Source organism: Amblyomma americanum, chromosome 1 (assembly GCF_052857255.1).
Source record: "Amblyomma americanum isolate KBUSLIRL-KWMA chromosome 1, ASM5285725v1, whole genome shotgun sequence".
NCBI lineage: Eukaryota > Metazoa > Arthropoda > Arachnida > Ixodida > Ixodidae > Amblyomma > Amblyomma americanum.
Window position 1 is genome coordinate 228,895,541 of NC_135497.1, and position 17,635 is coordinate 228,913,175.

Genomic DNA, 17,635 nt, shown 5'->3' on the forward strand with positions numbered 1-17,635 from the left:
GCGTCTCCTCACTAAGGAGCCAAAATGCATAGTTCACTCTTTGTTTTTCGAAGCCAGAAGGACGAACAACTGACTTGTTTATGTGGGGCATTGCCTTGAGAGTGGTGTCATGCATTTCATCGCACTTTCGAGCAATATCGATGTGATCGACAGCAGCATGTCCTTCTGGGATTTTCACGCCCGTCTGAACAAACGTGTTCCTCACGCATTTTATCAAATGTGGAAAATCTGATACAAAGTAGAGGAAACGACCCGGTTCAGTAGGGTGCTGCGTCCTGCAAGCAACCTTTTCTTTTCTTCCATAGATGCCAAAAAAGCGCCACATGCTCCTGTTCCATGTAGCTCCATCGCATGTTATGAAGTCAACATGCAGCCCTGCATTCTCACACATTATCACGGCTTCCGTGACAATCTTGGCTAGGATATCCGCCTTCACATTGCGGTGCGAGGCAAATACACCAATTATCTGGTGCCACTTCCCTGTGAATGGTTGGAACAAAAGAACGAGGCCATGATCACAGGTTTGCGAGCGTTGGCTTTCTGCAGTGGATTTCCCCAGATCAACAAATCCTTCAATTTTTCCGCTCGACGAAAAGTGAAGGTTCTCGGCAAGTTTCATCTCGTCAACGAGGAGTCCTCCGTGGCACTGGAAGCGATCCATGGTTTTGGTCTTCTGAGCCACAGCAGCAAAAACTTTTGTCATTCAGGCCGAACCCACTCTTGTAATTCTTCACATATCGACGCAGAGATGTACGTGATGGCAATATCATAATTTTATTTTTCCTGATATGCTGATAAAGCCGAGGACTTTTCATGTACATAATCAAGCATTCTAGAGCCCATTCGCTTTCGTACTTCATTCCATGTGTGCTTTTACGTCTTGAAGCAGCGAAACATGCCCTCACTTGCTGTTGCTGCTTTACCGGTAGGACCTTGATTGCGCTTTCAAGCACTGACGCTTCAATTTTAGAATTTTCTTTTTTGAAATTCTCAAATTTAGACTTCACCTGAAGCATGGCTAGCCTGCTTCGCTTCAGCTGTTCTGTCCGTAGCTTGAGTCTGTATGAGTGTTCCAGCCCTGGGCTTTGCTGCCCTTCTTTTGTATGATGCCTGATTAATTAGAAGTTTCCTTAGATACCTGCACTGTGGGCACGCTGCTCCGGGCGCCTGGGCTATTCCGGGACAGGAAGCACTGAAACTTTTCATCCCACAGGTCTTCTCTCGGTGCTTGGAGTTGGCTTCGAACTCTCCCTTTTTTCCAAAGCCTTTGCATGGAATAAGGGAGTCTACCTCTAGAAGAAGATCTTCAATCATTTTAGCATCGGTAATCTCGACGCTTCTGACTTGGGTTGCTTGCACGAACACCGTCGCTTGAATCGCGCTGCTGTCCGACATCACGAGGACTACCTTTTCAAAGTAGAGATTGTGGTCTTCTAACGCACACACAGTGAAAGCCGTGACGTTATCAGAACCAGCGATCTGGTGTCTGGACCAATACACGCTTGGTAGCTCGCATCTTTGAACGCAAAATTCAGATGCAAGAACCTGCTGATCTGAAACACTCCCTTCATCATTTGCGGTCTCTACGCCTTGGGAACAGGCACCCATTTCGCAACGTTGGAGCTTCGAGGGGAGGCCGCATGTCGACGTTTTCGATTGCCTCTTCTGAGGGGCTTTCTTGGAAAGGTACGACGAAGCATTTGGGTAAATCGTTGGAACCGCGTCGCTTGTAAGCACGGGTCGATCACGGGGAATCTTGACTGTTGCTCCGTTGATCACGTGCGTGAAGTGCCGGACAATATACTGTTCATCAAAGTGAAGTTCACAGAGGGCTGAGTTCTCGTCGAGAGCTTTGCCAGCCCGGGGCACGGCTCGTCGCCATGCTTCAAAGCGTTCGGGGTCCTTTGGCACAGAAAACAAAGAGACACGCTCACCCGACTTCCTTGACGATACGTAGCCAGACGTACAGTTAGGCGCAAAGCAGTGCGTTTGTCTCGCTTTCTTTGCACGATGATCCATTTGCTGATCCAGGACACGGACCTGAAGCATGCATGCCAACAAGTACCCCTTCACAAAAGAAACACAGCGAAAAACTCGTGGGAGCACCGTCGAGACGAGCAGACGACAACCGCACGTGCGCACGCATGAGCAGGGAGCGGGGAGCGCGGGAGGCATCGAAGTGCTGACCGCAGCGCCGCTGCGGCCACCGCGGTGGCGGCATGAATTGACGGCGCGCCCTTTCGCCGCGAACGCGCCGGCGTTGACGCCACCTACCCCTTCTAGCCACCAATAGTGCAGGCGTGCTGCGTTTTGCCTACACCCCGTGTCGCTGCCGACCGCAGCGCCACCTTTGTTTACAAACGTGACGTTTGTCTATAAGGCTTTTTCCTGGTAACATCCCATCATTTCAGAATGGCATGAACTGCAAAATGGCTCAAAGTTTGGCTGCACATGCATTCTTGCAAGAACGACATTTCATAGAGCAACGACACGGTGGACTATGGGACAATAATTAGGTGTAGTGTTAGCATCCCCCATTTCCCATTCAGATGCACATATGGTCTTCCCAAGCACCGGCCTCAGGCAACACCACCATGGTGGTTTCTAAATCCTTCTTCAGACCGGGATTATGTGCAGCGCTGACAACGTACTACACGGCAGGCATGTCCACAGATCTACCACGCACACCTGCTCTAGCTAGACACAGCCAGGCCTGTCCAGCTCCCCAAAGTAATTAAGTCCAGGAGGCTGTTGTAAAGGGATAATGGCTTCCCCCTTTGGATCCTTTTTCAGCAGGGCAAAATTGTACTTGGCGCCCATTCCAGCCATTTCCCTTTTAGTGAGGACCTCACTAGATGTTCTAAAAAACACTCTCCATTTCACATGCCACGAAAAGTATGCATGGTTGCCACTTGCCTCCAATATGTTCATGCAGACTCACGGAAACGTCACTGTCAAAGCAAACCCAATATTGGTACTTAAGGCGATGTCCAAGACCACTATCAAGCAAAACCATTATTATTACTTAGACACCGACCGTTGAAAAACATGTCCAAGCATCTTGGCTGAAGCTAGAAAGGTGCTCATCGTTTCAGCAAGCGTGGGACATGAAAGATGCATGATAAGTTACCACTTCCTTAGAGCATCGAAACTGAAAATTGGCTGAAGAATTCCACAGAGCGCCGTGCGGCTCACCACTACTTCGGTGCGACGAAGGCTGTGCCAGGGAATCCATGAGTGGAGTTGGCTGCGGCAGTAAATCTTTCATCGCCTCCCTTGCCAGCAAACAGGATACAGTGAGTGAGTGTGAGTTGACATGAGCATGAGTGAGAGCAGACGTGAGAGTGAGTGGTCATGAGTGTGAGTGGACATGAGTGTGTGTGGGAGTGGTTGAGTGGTCATGAGCATGAATGTGAGCGAATGGTTGCAAGTGGACAAGAGTGAATGACTGGATGCGAGTGCGACTGACCGCGAGTGTGATTGAGCCACCTCTCATGGTGCCGAGCTCTGGCTTTTAGTGTTTCATTGTACTGTTTATTTCTTTTGGCTTCCTTGTGTTCACGCTTCGAAATTCTCTGCCTGCATCTCATGGTTGTACACATTAGGAGACTACTTGCTTAATTCGGTCATAATTAATCGGAAATCCACATTGTCTGCAGCGACAGCGAACCAAGAAAGCAGTTTCGCAGAGGCTAATGCCGGTAGCGCCATCTCGCAGACCAAGCCAGCTTGTCTGCGGCACTGCTGATCGGCTTATAGTTTGATTTAACATCTCAAAGCGACTCTGACTATGAGGGATGCCGTAATGATGTGTCCAGAAATTTCGACCTCCTGGAGTTCTTTTAACGTGCACTGCAAACGGCACTAGAATTTCACCATCGAAGTTCGACCACCACAGCCAGGATCGAGCATGCGTCTTTTCGGTCAGCGCCTAACCGCCATAACCAGAGCCACCGCGGCGGCGCTGCTGACGGTAGGCGCGACGTTATGCCCTCCAGCTCGTAGACAGGCGCTTGCCTAGTGCAACCCAGCAACTGCTCACTAAACGCCGAAAAATACAGCTATCCGCTCAAAAATAACCGGAATGATGAGTGTATACGTCGGTAATCATATCTTCCAAATGAAAATTTAGTACTTTTAAAGTATTTCTAGATTTTATTCATCATCCCTTTAATCACTCAGTAAGTTAAAGGGATTTAACTTACTGGAATCTAAGTTAATTCGATTGCCACCTGCCAACCATGGCAGGTTGCAGTCACCTGTAATGGTAAACACATATTAGAAAGGGCGAGAAAAAGAAGTGCCCAGCCCGCACCGCCGGTTGGCACAACGGGATTGGTTGACACTAGTTTGGCCAGAAAAAATAAAGTGCCTTGCCTGTACTGCCAGAAGGCACAACAGGTGGATAAGTGGAAAGAAAGAAGTCCCCCTTCATATTTACAGGAGAGAGCAGGTGCAAGAGAGGAGGGGGGTGAGGGGTGGCCGGGCCAGATTTCACCGATTTGCAAGGGCATGCCAAGGCGCCATCCTAAGGCTGCCGACGTAGATTCCATGGCTGACTGCAGGCCTAAATGATGGCTATACCAAAAGCTAGAACAGCTTTCTGTGATTAATGCACCAAGCCTGTAAGCTTACCTCAACACACTTTTATATTTCTTACCGTCCTGCTTGGATTGAATACCTGCAGTATGAAAACTAGAATCAGTCGTGAAGCAACACCAGACCTGTTTCTAATTCAGTCCCAATCGGGATCAGGACCATATATACCCATTTGATCGCACTGTTGTAAGCAAAAGTTACTATGAATACTCAAAAAGTCTTCACAGCGAAGTCAATAAAGAACATTTTATTTATACTGTGCTCATGTTCAGGCAGAATAAGAATAATATACATGAAAGAACTGTGACAATGGCTGAAAAAAATAATGGTAACAAATGATAAATGCAGCCCTTGTGGCTGAAAAAAAAATGCAGCCCCTGCTAGCATATTCTGCGGGCGAAAGCTTGCAGAATAAAGCAGTGAAGTTGTGCCTCTGCTCAAGGGCCCAAAACCCCAGGATATGTGTGGCACGGCTCTATCCCCACAGTCTTCATTAACGGCCATGTTCTCACTGGGATGTGCTTGGTGTTGTTTCATCACCACTGCCTTCATCAACAGCCATGTTACCGTCAGAACCCTCGCCTTGGGATGTGCTTGGCATGGCTTCATCATCTTCACCATCATTATCTTCAGCAACGGCCTCTTCGCCACTGGCGTCCCCCTGCCCTCCTTGAGACTCTGCGGCAGCTGCTGCTTGTGCGGCTTGTCGCCTGCGCTGTGCCCATGCCTCCTTTACCCACGGCTTCTTCTGTTTCTTCCGGACACGGCGAACCTTGCGACCTTTTGAACTAGTGTCAGGTGGCAGCATCACAGTTTCAGCTACATTCTGCTTGTCCAAGAGCAGCGGCCAAAAGAAGTATGAGAGGAAGCGACTGCGCAGTACATCATAGTTGCGTCGGGTTTCTCGCATCAGTACACACCGACGGCATGCCAGCTGATCCAAGTGCACTGCTAACTCCCTGTTGGCCATAGAAGAAAGCTCATCCTCTAAAGGAGCCCTGGAAGTGCAATCAGTGCACCGAATGCTTTCAACGTTCACAGCATCAAGAGCCGCACAAAGTTCTGGAAACGACTCGAAGTCTTGCAGGAACGACCAGCATTTTTCAACGTCTCCGTCCACAAAACGGTCTACAAGTCGTCCAAAAGTTGCCATGGTTGTCTGCAATAAACCAGAATACTCATCTGAGGTCAGTAATAAACAAGTGAAAATAAAACAAGAAAGCGTCAGCGTAAAGAAACGGTTAGCATGTAAGCACACAAGATTCCAGCACCATCTTTTCACTTCTGCACCAGTAAAAACAGAGCTTGTAAAAATGGAAAGGATGTTTTTTTTCCTTTTTTTCCAGAAGACCAGCATTATCTATATCCTCCCAAGACCTGGAGTGCAAATTGTGTCACCACTTCTTTCCAAATGTTTAGAATATGTTTAGAAACGCTTTCCAAACATGAAAAAAGATGATGCGACTGTCACAATGTACAGTGCAGTCCACTTATAACGATACCACATATAACGATATATCGTTTATAACGATGGGTCGACATGAGAGTGTCATTTTATGCATTAGGTCTATGGGGGAAAAACCGTTTATAATAACGATAGGTTATTCACCACATATCGGATATAACGACCAAAATATTGCCGTCCAGATGGCTTTTTTCGTGCAAAATAATTGTAACATTTGCGTTGCTTAGTTCCCTGAAACGAACGATGTCGAGACGAGGCGATGTTTACCTCCGTAAGTTCGTATCTGCCGCCATTACCACGCTGCGCGTCCCGCGCACCGGAGAGTACTTGAGTAGGCGCAGTGCGCCACAAGATGGCGCTAGCTGCTTCATGCGCGTCGGTCACAGTCGCTCCGAAAGAGAGAGAAAGAAAAAAAAAGTGACAAGCAAAGCGGCGCGGTGGCGCCCGTGCCGCAACCAGTCTCTCTCTCTCGCGATAGCAGGCTGACGCCACCGAAGCAGCGTGCAACCAACGGTACAACCCAGTTCAAAGATGGTGCCGACAAAGCGTAAAGCTGTGTCGCTTGACACGAAGATGGATATTTTGCAGGACTCTCGACGCGGCTTCAAGGTGAGCGCCCTCGTGAAGAAGTATGAGCTCGCCCAGTCGACGATATCAACCATCTTGAAAACCGGGAGCACCGCGATTGTGAAGGCAGGAGCTATTAGCGGCCATGCCGATCAGCGGAAAAGGGTTAGAGACCCTTTGTACGCCGATGTTGAAGAGGAGCTTTACCAGTGGTTCATCACAACCTGCGCGCATAATGTGCCTATTAGTGGGCCAATACTTGCAACCAAAGCGAAAAACTTCGCTTTTCTTCTGGGACGGCCAAATTTTGAGCCTGGGGGAGGCTGGATTCAGCGCTTTAAAGAGCGGCACGGAATCATTTACAAAAACGTGGTAGGGGAAGCGGCGTCTTTGGACACAGAGGCAAAGCAGCAGTGGCTGCAGACAAAGCTGCCCGACGTGCTGGAGCGCTACGCGGAGAAGGACATATATAATTGCGACGAAACTGCTCTGTTTTTTCAAATGTAGCCGTCGAAGACTCACGCTCTTAAAGGAGATCGATGCCCCGGCGGGAAGCACTCGAAGCTTAGGGTGACCGTGTTGCTGTGCGTTAGCATGGACGGGAGCCATTGTCTCATGTCTTTCATGATCGGGCGATCAAAGAAGCCAACGTGCTTTAAGAATCGGCACATCCCGGTCCGCTATCGCAGCAACAAGAAGGCGTGGATGACCCGCGACCTGTTCGAAGAATGGCTGCTCGAGTTCGACAGTTTAATTGAAGGCCAAGGAAGAAAAGTAGTGTTGCTACTTGACAACTGTAGCGCACGCAGCGTTAACCCGAAGCTAACATCTGTCGAATTGATGTTTCTGCCTTCGAATACTACGGCAGGCCTTCAGCCGTTGGACGCCGGCGTGATCGCCAACATTAAAGTCCTGTATCGGCGGCGCATGCTGGAGTGGCTAATTTTAGCCATTGACCGCGCAGCTCCTGGCACGTCGGGTCATGCAGACGGGCCCCCTGACCTGAAGATCAGCCTTTTGAAAGCCGTGCGCTTCGTTTACGGTGCATGGTATGAAGTAAAGCAGTCAACCATATACAACTGCTTCAAAAAGGCGGACTTTGTGCGTCAGGACGAACTTCCCCAACCCACTGAGACCAACATGGTGGAAGCCCCTGACATAACCGAGCTCTGGAAGCTCGTTCCTACTGGTGACACAGGTGGTGCGTTGATGGAGGAGTTTTTGACTGCAGACAGTGCTGCCTCGTTCTGCGATGAGGTCACCGACGAGGCGATCGCCGAAGATGTGCTGTCTCGACAGACGGCAAAGTTGTGCGACTGTGGCGACGGCAGCAGCGACAGTGACAACGAGACTGACAGTGGCATCTTGACCCCGACCACGATGTTCAAGCAAAGTGCACTGTCGTCGATCCACTCCTTAATTGATTTTATGCATGCGAAAGGATTGCCGCCAGTGTTTGCGCAGCAGCTGGAATCCATGCACACTGCGGTTGTGAAGCTGAAGCTGCCGCAAAAGCAAGTGCAGATTTCTGACTATTTCGGCGCGCCTAACCCTTGACACGGTTACTGGCGCTAGAAATAAAGTTTGTTTTTCACAGCCTACTTTCTACATCATCTATTCTCTAGAGCAAGTAGCGAATTCAAGTTCAGAGCTGCAAAGGTATGTTCCGTGTTTATTTTTTAATTTTTTATAACCAGTCCAGATATAGCGATCATCGGTTATAACGATCATATTTTTCGTCTTTCTCGACATCATTATAAGTGGACTGCACTGTACTATATTACTTCGTTTCATACATAGCAGGTAACGCTGCTAAAGCTAGCGTGCCTGTTCGCACAGGCCAGGTCCGCGCCAAAGTAGTTCGGCCTAGAACCAAGGTGGATACAAACATACCGTAAAAACCGGACTATAGGTCGGACCGGAATATAGGTCGACCCCCTAACTAACCAATTCTAAAAATGAAAAAGATCTTTTTCAATGGGAAAAGTACCGAAAGACATCCTTACTTTGAAACAAATGCGACTCGAGAGGTTGCACAATGGTGACAGTATTTAATTTCATTTAAATGCTGCTTGTATGTACACCTGGCAAATTTTTTAACAATATCGCGCACCAATTGGCCCGCGTGTTCGTTTCTGGCACAGGCAAGTACGGCGCCGTAGAGCAAAGCCCTCCTCTTCATGAGTCGCCGCAACCAGGATGGCGAGCCTTTGAATTGCGCCCTCGTGAGTCTAGAGGCACGCGCGATCTCTGCCGCTTTCACGCGGATGCATTCGGCAGTCACAGGCAGCGATCTTGCTCGCAGCGCAACGTTTCCTTCCTATTCTCGATACACTACGGTCTGCCCACGAAATGTTTTCTTCTGGTTGCTGCAAGTTGTAATACGCAGCTTCTGCCTCCGCCAGTATTGAATGCTCTTTTCGGATACTCCAAATTCGCGCTGTGCCGCCAGGTTCCCGTGAGCTTCCTCGTACTTAATCGTGTTTTTCTTGAAGGCGACGGTAAATTGCCGTTAGCTTCCGCTTTGCATCTACTGAAACGCAAAATGGCGGCACTGCTGCTGATGGCGATGGTGATGGAGGCTGCTGACTTCAGCCACCCATTGTTGCAAGACTTCCGTATTTTTTCCGCCAATGACCGGTATATAAGACGGGGGTCGACTTTTCACCATGGTTTTTTGAAAAAAAAATTCGACCTATATTCCGGTTTTTACGGTACTCATTGCGACAGATCTCAGTATGTGCGTAAACAGCAATCTCGTTGACTTCACTTTACCTCTTGCCACATTTGCATCCTCTAACTCATTAAGACTCCGAGAAGTAAGAATGTCCTTGGTGGTCTGATACACAGCTGGCAGGGTGATTCGCCCTTACTCCATCAGCGCCTAAAAATTCAGTCACACTCAATGAAAATTATAGCCAGAGGTTCGGGGTACTGAGCTTCTCACAGCTCTGAACATAATGTTCGGTGATGCCACTTCGTTTTATACAGCTCTTTGTTGTCGTCCAAAAACTCACTTAGGTTTCAAGAAAAACAAATGATACATGGCAGAGCAATATGGCTTCACGGATGCATTACTTCCACAGCCTCCGCAGCGCTGCCTGCTATGTATGAAACGGAGTATAGGGCTATGGCACCAAATCTCAGATGAAACAAACATCCGCTGACACAAACTTCAGCTACAGTGAAGACGAACACCAGCAATTTGCAAGCCTCGGCATGCTGCAGCAGGGTCTTCAATGCAGTCCTGCACGAGTAGATACCGCTATCACTTTTCGCACAAAGATTGTGAAAAGGGCATGGGTTATACAAGGAAGGCACAAAAAAAAAAAAAGAACGTCCATTACTGGTATGCAATGCCACTTTGAACGCCTGCTGCGGGAAATGACATTGTGTTCGGAGGAAGGACTCACGGGTTACCAACTAATACCGCTCTTCTCCTCTAATCATGGGACCCTGTGAGTCTCCTTATGGCACGTCATAAAAAGAGAAACCTTAACGTGCTTGAACAGAACTATGGAAAGAGATTCAATGTAATACTATACACTGGAGTGTGCTTGTCAGTCGGGCAAGCCATTGCCTAAACCACATCGACTGATCACGGATTTCTTGGAAGCCAGATTAAATGTTACAAGGTGAAAAAACTGAAGCGCCTACTTCATGAAATTTGTGTGAATCCATGGCTTCTGGACAAAAGCAGACAGGCGGCTGTGCCTCAAGGACATGCACTGCTTACGAGGTTTCCAGAAAGGCCCTTTCACTTGCACTGCGGCCATCCGTGCTAACCTCACTATGGGCCCCTGCACCTTATCTGGCCCAAAGATTTACTCTAGCTAAAATTAAAGAAGGGTGGATGGCTGGGCAAGTTGGTTCACTGTGGGTGGTGCAGCACAAAAGATGAAAGTAGAAGATGACAGGGGCAAGCACTGACTCAGAAATACCGTATTTTTTTATTTTATTGAGTTATTGAAAAGAACACTCATTTTATACATCAGAGTCATGTGGCACTGAAGAACCTAGAGCACTTGCACAAAGCACTTTTAAGAAGTATATCTTTAAAAACTCATCTGCCACGCAATGAGTCCCTGTCAAAAACGAGCTCTTTCTCCCTCATTTTACCCCCCCCCATCCCAAAGTCATAATCATGAATCAAGAAATGAAACCTCTTTATCATCAAGCAATAAAGAAAGCTGCCTTACACACTGCAGTTGTCTCTTCCAGATGAAAAATTCTTCCATAAGTGTTCTTGTTTAATCGTGGTGGCAAAACGAAATATTTTTGTTGGTAACAAAAAGCGGCACTTTTTCTTGTCCCCTTGTCAGAAACCATGGCAGTGACCTTTTGAACGTGAATAGCTTGAATCCGAGTGGGAAATCAGGTACACACAGAAAAATGTTAATGTATCCCTATACATACTTTCTTGCATGACAGCGAGAGCTCATAAACTGCTGTGTACGCACAATCCACAAGCCTTGACCTATGCGAAATTGGACCTTTGAACGGGCTCAAGTTAATCACCATCTCATTACGTTTCCTAACTGCACAGCAGAGCCCACTCAACTTATAAAGCGCAGAGAAAACATCACCAACCTCAAATCATCTCACCATATTTTTAAAATCTGTGCTATTCTTTCAGCTACTTTCTTACCTACCTTATCTTTTAACAGCTACTTTCTTATCTACCTTACCTATTTTTGGATTCACAAAACCTGTCTTTAAAAACCATGAAAGGTTTTTGCCAGTTGTCAAGATAACACAATCTGGAAATCCTGTGGTTTTGAGCCTGCTACCTGTAACTGCACACTATCAGGAATATGACAGTTACAGGAACTCTGTAGGCTGGAGTGAAAGCTCTTGAAGAGACTGCAATTTCGTTTTTCATCATTTTGGGTTGTCCAGACGAGTGCAGTTGAAGCCCTCTATAGTAAAGTAGCTCAGACTAGCAAAAATCTTTTACTTTACCAGGGTCTTTACTACAGTCGACGACCGAAAATTCAGGCGCCTGATTTTTCGGACATGCTTGATTATTTTGACTTTTTCGCGGCACCGCGACATAGCCCACAGAGCCAATGTATAAGAGCACCTGAAATTTCGGACACACCGGAACTGACTGCTCAATTTTTCGGACCTTGTTCGCAATCGCCGCCAATACCCAAACCGCCATATAATGCATACAGTGGAACCTCATTAATTCAAACTGCAGGAGAGATCGAAAACTTGATCAAACAAAACTAAGTTCAAGCTTAAAGGGAGCCTCTTAACTTGAGATGCTGAAATTCTGTGCGAGTCAGTACATTGCGCGCGCGTGGTTTTAAATTCTTACTGTTCTTAAATGTCTTCTGGTGCAGGAACTTGAACAGTAGACAGAGTTCGTGGAACTCATCTGTGCCGAGTCTTTCCTCCCGAATACGGAAAGAGGTAGCAGCGAAGCTCATGGGAGGCGTACGGCTTCACGGAGACTGCAAGCGCGGTAGGAAATGGTGGTGCATTTCAAAGCGAGGTCAGCGTACCCGCGGCAATTCGCACCGCAATCCTGACTTTTCTACTGTAAAACCATAAACAACAGGCAAGATGACAGGCAAGATGCCTCCCATTAAACGCAAGCCACCGCAGAGCGCATATCGCTGGATACGATGCCGATTTTGGCTCTAGTCGCTAGACCTAATATCAAAGGCCAACGCCGACGGAGCGCTTGCTTCGGCCGTTTCTCGGTTCTTATTGTTTCGCCATCTTCATGTTCTTGTTCTGCGGGTGCAATGCAGCTCCCACAGCGGCGTGTTCGCTTTCTCGTTTAGACTTTGTCCCAACCCGTGCGTTAATCGGCAACATGCCTAGGGTGCCACAGCCAGGCCGAGCTCATGAAAGCGGTCGCCGCCCGTCATTCATGCAAATGTTGCGCGGCGAAATTTAGTCATGAGGAACTTTAGAATGCGTGCAATACAACTGACCCCTTCCTCCGGCATACTGGTAATAAGTTTGTGATTTTTTCGGTGAAATTTGATTTTCCGGACTGCCCGATTTTTCGGTCGTTTTCACGGTCCCTAGAGAGTCCGAAAAATTGGTCGTGGACTGTATGTCAGTTGCTGGTCAGGGCATCGCTCTGACTATGCTCTCTGGCTGCTTACTAAGCATGAAGTGCTGGTTTATAAAACAAAAGCTCAGAAATACCTTACATCCTACTCTTATCTTCCCTTTATGTGATAATTATTTATTACCAGTTATCACGTGTTATCAAATTTTTGACATCATCTACATCTTGTGAAAGTACCGCATATACACGAAAACAAAGTGGCTACGAAAATAAAGAGAGCTCGATTCCATGTGAAAAGCAAAGCTTTCCATGATTTCAGCATCATCATCTGTGGATTCAGTGTCATTAAAGAGACAGTAGTGAAGAAACGCGTGTGACAAAACTGCTTATGCGCCCCCGTGCTTCGTGCTATCGTGCTGCGAATGCACGGAATTTTCTTCCCTTTGGTACCCCTCACTGCACCTTTACTGGCTTTCCTTTCTCAGTGACCGTCGCCGCCTTCTTTCTACATTCATAGCCAGCTTTAGTAATTCCGTGCGCGCTGCATGCTGTGCTGACGGCCTCAATGTCTTCGAAAATTCCTCCGGCACGGTGGTGAAGCCACCTCAAAGAGTGTATTTGGTATCTACTTCTCTATTCTAGCCTTCGCGCGTGCCGCGATTTCATCATTCTGCGGGAAGTACATCGCCATGGCCAGATGCTCTTTACTATAGCCATTCCTTCGAAAAAATCTTTATAAAAATGTGCAGTCATCTATGGAAGGCGAAACGGGACCGCAGCTTCACTTGACTATCTATAACTGAGTCTACTATATTGGGGTTCTACTGTAGGAGCACCGGTATCCGGGACATCACTCAATACATCCAACATAAGCGGTCATTTCTGAGAGATAGCTTAAGACCTAAAAACTGGAGCACTTCTAGAACATGCACTTTAACACGAAGGACAATACCTTTGAACACTCCCAAAAGAGATTCAAGCTGTCAGCTATTCACTCGCTGAAGTTGTCTTTTTCAACCAACACGAAATAAACTATCTACAAGATATGCATCGCCAGTCCATTGATATGCTTACTAATAGCTTTGTCCGATTGACCTGGGAAAATAATGCTTAGTACTGGCAATACAATACATACATTTCATAGTATACCCCTTTTTCGAAAATAAACTTTGCCACACCAGCCTACATATGTGGACTGTAAATAAAAGGACAGAAGTTCAAGGAGAGCATCAACAAATACTCCCCACTGACCCATAAACTTTACTTTTAGGGGTGTGCGAATATTGAAATTTTCGAATACGAATTAAATACGAATATTTGTTCAATTAGAAAAAAAATCATGGGGGCACCTAAGCAATTCTTGTGATGTGCAAATGCAAGAGCATTTATATTTGTCGTGGAGTTGTTGCTGGGGGCTTGAGGGGGTGAACGTTGTTTCGCTGCAGCAGCTCGCTTCGAGAGTTTCGCTGCGTCGTGATGGTCACATACTCCATGGGCAATGAACCGCCGCCTCTGGCCACGCTTTGCTGTCACACCTGACAATGTAGATGTGAGTGATTCAACTTGCACCATAAAGACTCCATTGCACCGCAACCTCACTCTCCGAAAGCTGAAGGCCAATTGACGGCAGTGGCAGGGACTTTCCCTTTTGAGTTATCTTTAGCCATGTTAACATGAATACGACAGTGGTGCATCGCATCGCATTTTCTAGCGTATCTTGCGGAGGCAACGCACCACTGTTTACATGTACCACATCAAGTCAGATGGGACAGTGGCATCTCCCCCAGTGCATGCAGCGGAGGGGGCCAGCCACTCCCATCTTGAGCATCCAAGTGAGGGGGTATTGTACAGTGACCCCAGGAAGAAGGAGAGGCGCCCCCAAACCTGTTTCCATTAATCACGGAGGAGGACTAGCCATTCTGGCTACAGCGGGGTTTGAATATGCTATGTGCAAGTGCGCTCGGCTCTTTAGTGTCGCATGACTGATGTACAAAATGTGCGTTGTTCTCAATAAAAACATCTCTTGCGAATCAATTTTTGAATGAATCACCTGTGCCATCTTCTACTTTTGTCCATCTGTTCCACGCTGCACCCCTCACAATGAACCATGAGTCCAGCTTGGACAGTGTGGAACATTTTCCGAGCACGAAAATTGGTCACCAGCATCGCCACTGCACCCGCATGCAGTGTCTGTGTGATCTCTCGGCTGTCACTAGTTAGCACTCAGCAAAGACAGCACCCTGACAAAACCTAAGCATCGCAGATGCAGTTATTGCATCTGGCTCATATATGTATGCCCCACAGTTAAAAGTGGCCTTCCATTGTGTGACAATGCAAGCACTGCAATGCTTGCAAAGAGTAGTGTCACCGAATCATGCCAACCGGCATCGAAACTTGGCCAGGAATACTGCACAGACAGCGAACCACGGAGTTTGCCTGCCATCTATACTGTAACCAGCCCACTTACTGCAAACATTGAGCTACAATAAACGAAGTGCACAACACAGCGGTGTTCATTATAAGCACGCTCGACTGTACAGATGCAAGCACACCCTGTACTGCATTACTTCCTTTATCTCCTCAGTGTTGCCACACCAAGGAACTTTTTGAATGAATCACCAAATGGCCCACAGCGCAACTTTGCTATGCTTTTAAAATTCAGCTTTCACTAAAAAACCCCCTCGTTGATACTTACTAGACTGTTTAATTGCGCCAAAGTCAAATGTCCATTACAACTGATGTCAATACAATAAGTTTGTTACATTCGAGGTCCAGAAACACAGTTCGTTGTATCCGAGGTGGTACACACAGATTCTTTACATCTGAGGTTCAGACACGAAAGCTCGTTATATCCGAAGTAACATACGATAGCTCATTATATTAACGCACAAAAGATCATTATATCCAATGTGGCATACTAAGGTTCGTTATATCCGAGGTATTTTACTAAGCTTATTCGTAGCCGGAGGGCAGGTGGCCACCTGCTATGGCTACTGACAAATGGTGGTCGCCCTTTCTGCTTGCACCGACCCCTCTAAGGGCCATTTCACATGCATGCGATTTTCGCCCGCGACACTGCAAATTTTGTCGGCCTTCGATTGAGGAGGGCCGTTGGTCTAGCCACAGACGGCTTGTGATCAAGTTCTCTCCAGCTGGTATTCAGTCGCTGCGTTGGTGTGTTTGCTCTGAACTGACCAATGGGTAGTGCCGAGACTGCGTGCGACGTGGGGTCACGTGGGAGCAGTTGCCGCAGTGGAAGCAAAACTGTTACTTCTAATCAAAACGTGCGAAATATTGAACTGCATCTGAAAGTACGTTGTTCATAACATCATCAACACATTTCGTGTAGCGTTTCTGTCACTTGGGCGAGTTGGTAAGTCGCGTTCAAATCATGGGTGACCTATGCGAACATAAAGCAACCTTGCGTATCCCTATTTTCGTTCTGGTCGTAGCATGTGAAACGCAGTAAAATGCCGTAAAATAAAAAAAAAAGCTGCAAAATGCAGATGACACACATGCGAGGTCTGCCAGAGCAGCACGCACCTCGCATGGTGCCAGCAGGGGGAGCTGGTGGCTTGTGCCGGGTTGAAAGTTCGCGGGCACTCCCAGCACACTCGTGCACAAGAACTCCTCGAAGACAGGCACGGTGTCCATTTGCTCAAACTTGGGGTCCCCTGGAGACCTCTCCAGGTTGTGCACGTCATGCAGAACTGCCAAGGAAAGAGGGTATTCAACTTAATGAAATGGCACCCAGTCAACCGTTCTCAACACATCCCTTCAATCATGTAGTTGTCCGTTTTCGTGACATGTATTAAGTTCTATGGCACACAAGTGACCAGGCCATCATGTGCCAAATAGTAGAATTAAAAATGTCTGTTGTAGTAACTGTGAGTTTTAAAGCTACAGTAAAAGCTCGTTAATTCGAACTTCATGGGACCAGGAAAAAAGTTTGAATTGTCCGATGTTCGAATTATTGAATGGTCTCGAAAAAACTTACAAGAACTATGTAGCGTACTTACTCGCGTGACCAACCCACTCGCATAATGAACCCACCCACCCCCAATTTTTGCCTAAGAATTTCAAAGAAAAAAGTTTAGCACCCCCATGGTCCACAACGCATTTCTTGGCAGTGCGCCAAGATGCTGCACAGTGACCTTTTGATGTTAGCTCTCTATCATAGGGGGGGGAGCGAACTTGGCAGAGTGCCAGCGCTTGTCCGGTTGTGCCAGCTTCGTTTTCACTATGTTCGCCTTATCATGCCATGGGCGATTGGGGCGGACGCAGTCTACTGCCACTCAATCACTGGAATGTGTAATAGCAGCAAGAGTCTTTTGCAGGGAACAATGCTAAAAGCCAGCATCATGATCGTAGCTGACCGCGTGGTTCCGTTGGTGACTGATGGGTGGAAGAATGGACCACACTCGCAAAGGAAAAAAAAAGCTTTTCGCACGAAATTTGTAGGGCCGTCTGAAGTCATAGCCTTTCATGGGCATTGGCTGGGGCCGCCGACAGTACTTATCCAGATTTCCGAATTAACAGGGCTCGAATTAACTAGTATTTACCGTATTTACTCCCGTAATGGACCAACTTTTTTCCCAGAAAAGTTGACATGTTTGGGGGGAGGGTTAATTACGCGGGAAAAAAAAAAGTTTCCAACAGATTTTTTTTGGAAGGGTCGCGATTTCATACATCTCCGTCAGTCCTTCCCTCATCAACAAACGCATGCAGTCAGACGCGTTCGTGCCGCTAGTGTTAAGTATCGTTCAGTTTGACAGTTTGACGAGATCCGTCAATTTTGTGCTAGCCAGTGGCGAGATAACGCGAACCTGCTGGACACCTGCCCTGAAGGTCAAGCGCGCGTTTATTACTGCGAGGTTAAAAACAGGACAGTGACGAGTGTCTAATGCGAATGTTTAAGCTTTAGCTTAGAGTGCACAACGTCTTGGCACTCTGCCAAGTTCGCTGAGCGTGCC

The 17,635-nt window shown here is 47.3% G+C and overlaps 2 protein-coding genes across 22 annotated transcripts in view; one reads left to right on the forward strand and one right to left on the reverse strand.

Annotated features, from left to right (window-relative positions):
* Positions 1-17,635, forward strand: part of LOC144114734 (uncharacterized) — a 391,960-nt gene that overhangs the window by 156,107 nt on the left and 218,218 nt on the right. The gene's annotated exons all lie outside the window — the stretch shown is intronic.
* LOC144114733 (uncharacterized) overlaps positions 4,831-17,635 on the reverse strand; it is a 71,938-nt gene continuing 59,133 nt past the window's right edge. The window contains exons 11-12 of the mRNA XM_077648636.1: positions 16,206-16,372; positions 4,831-5,758 (exon numbers count right to left, since the gene is read on the reverse strand). Coding sequence (XP_077504762.1) covers positions 5,108-5,758; positions 16,206-16,372 — 818 coding nt within the window. The 3' untranslated portion in view covers positions 4,831-5,107. The remainder of the gene's footprint in view (positions 5,759-16,205; positions 16,373-17,635) is intronic.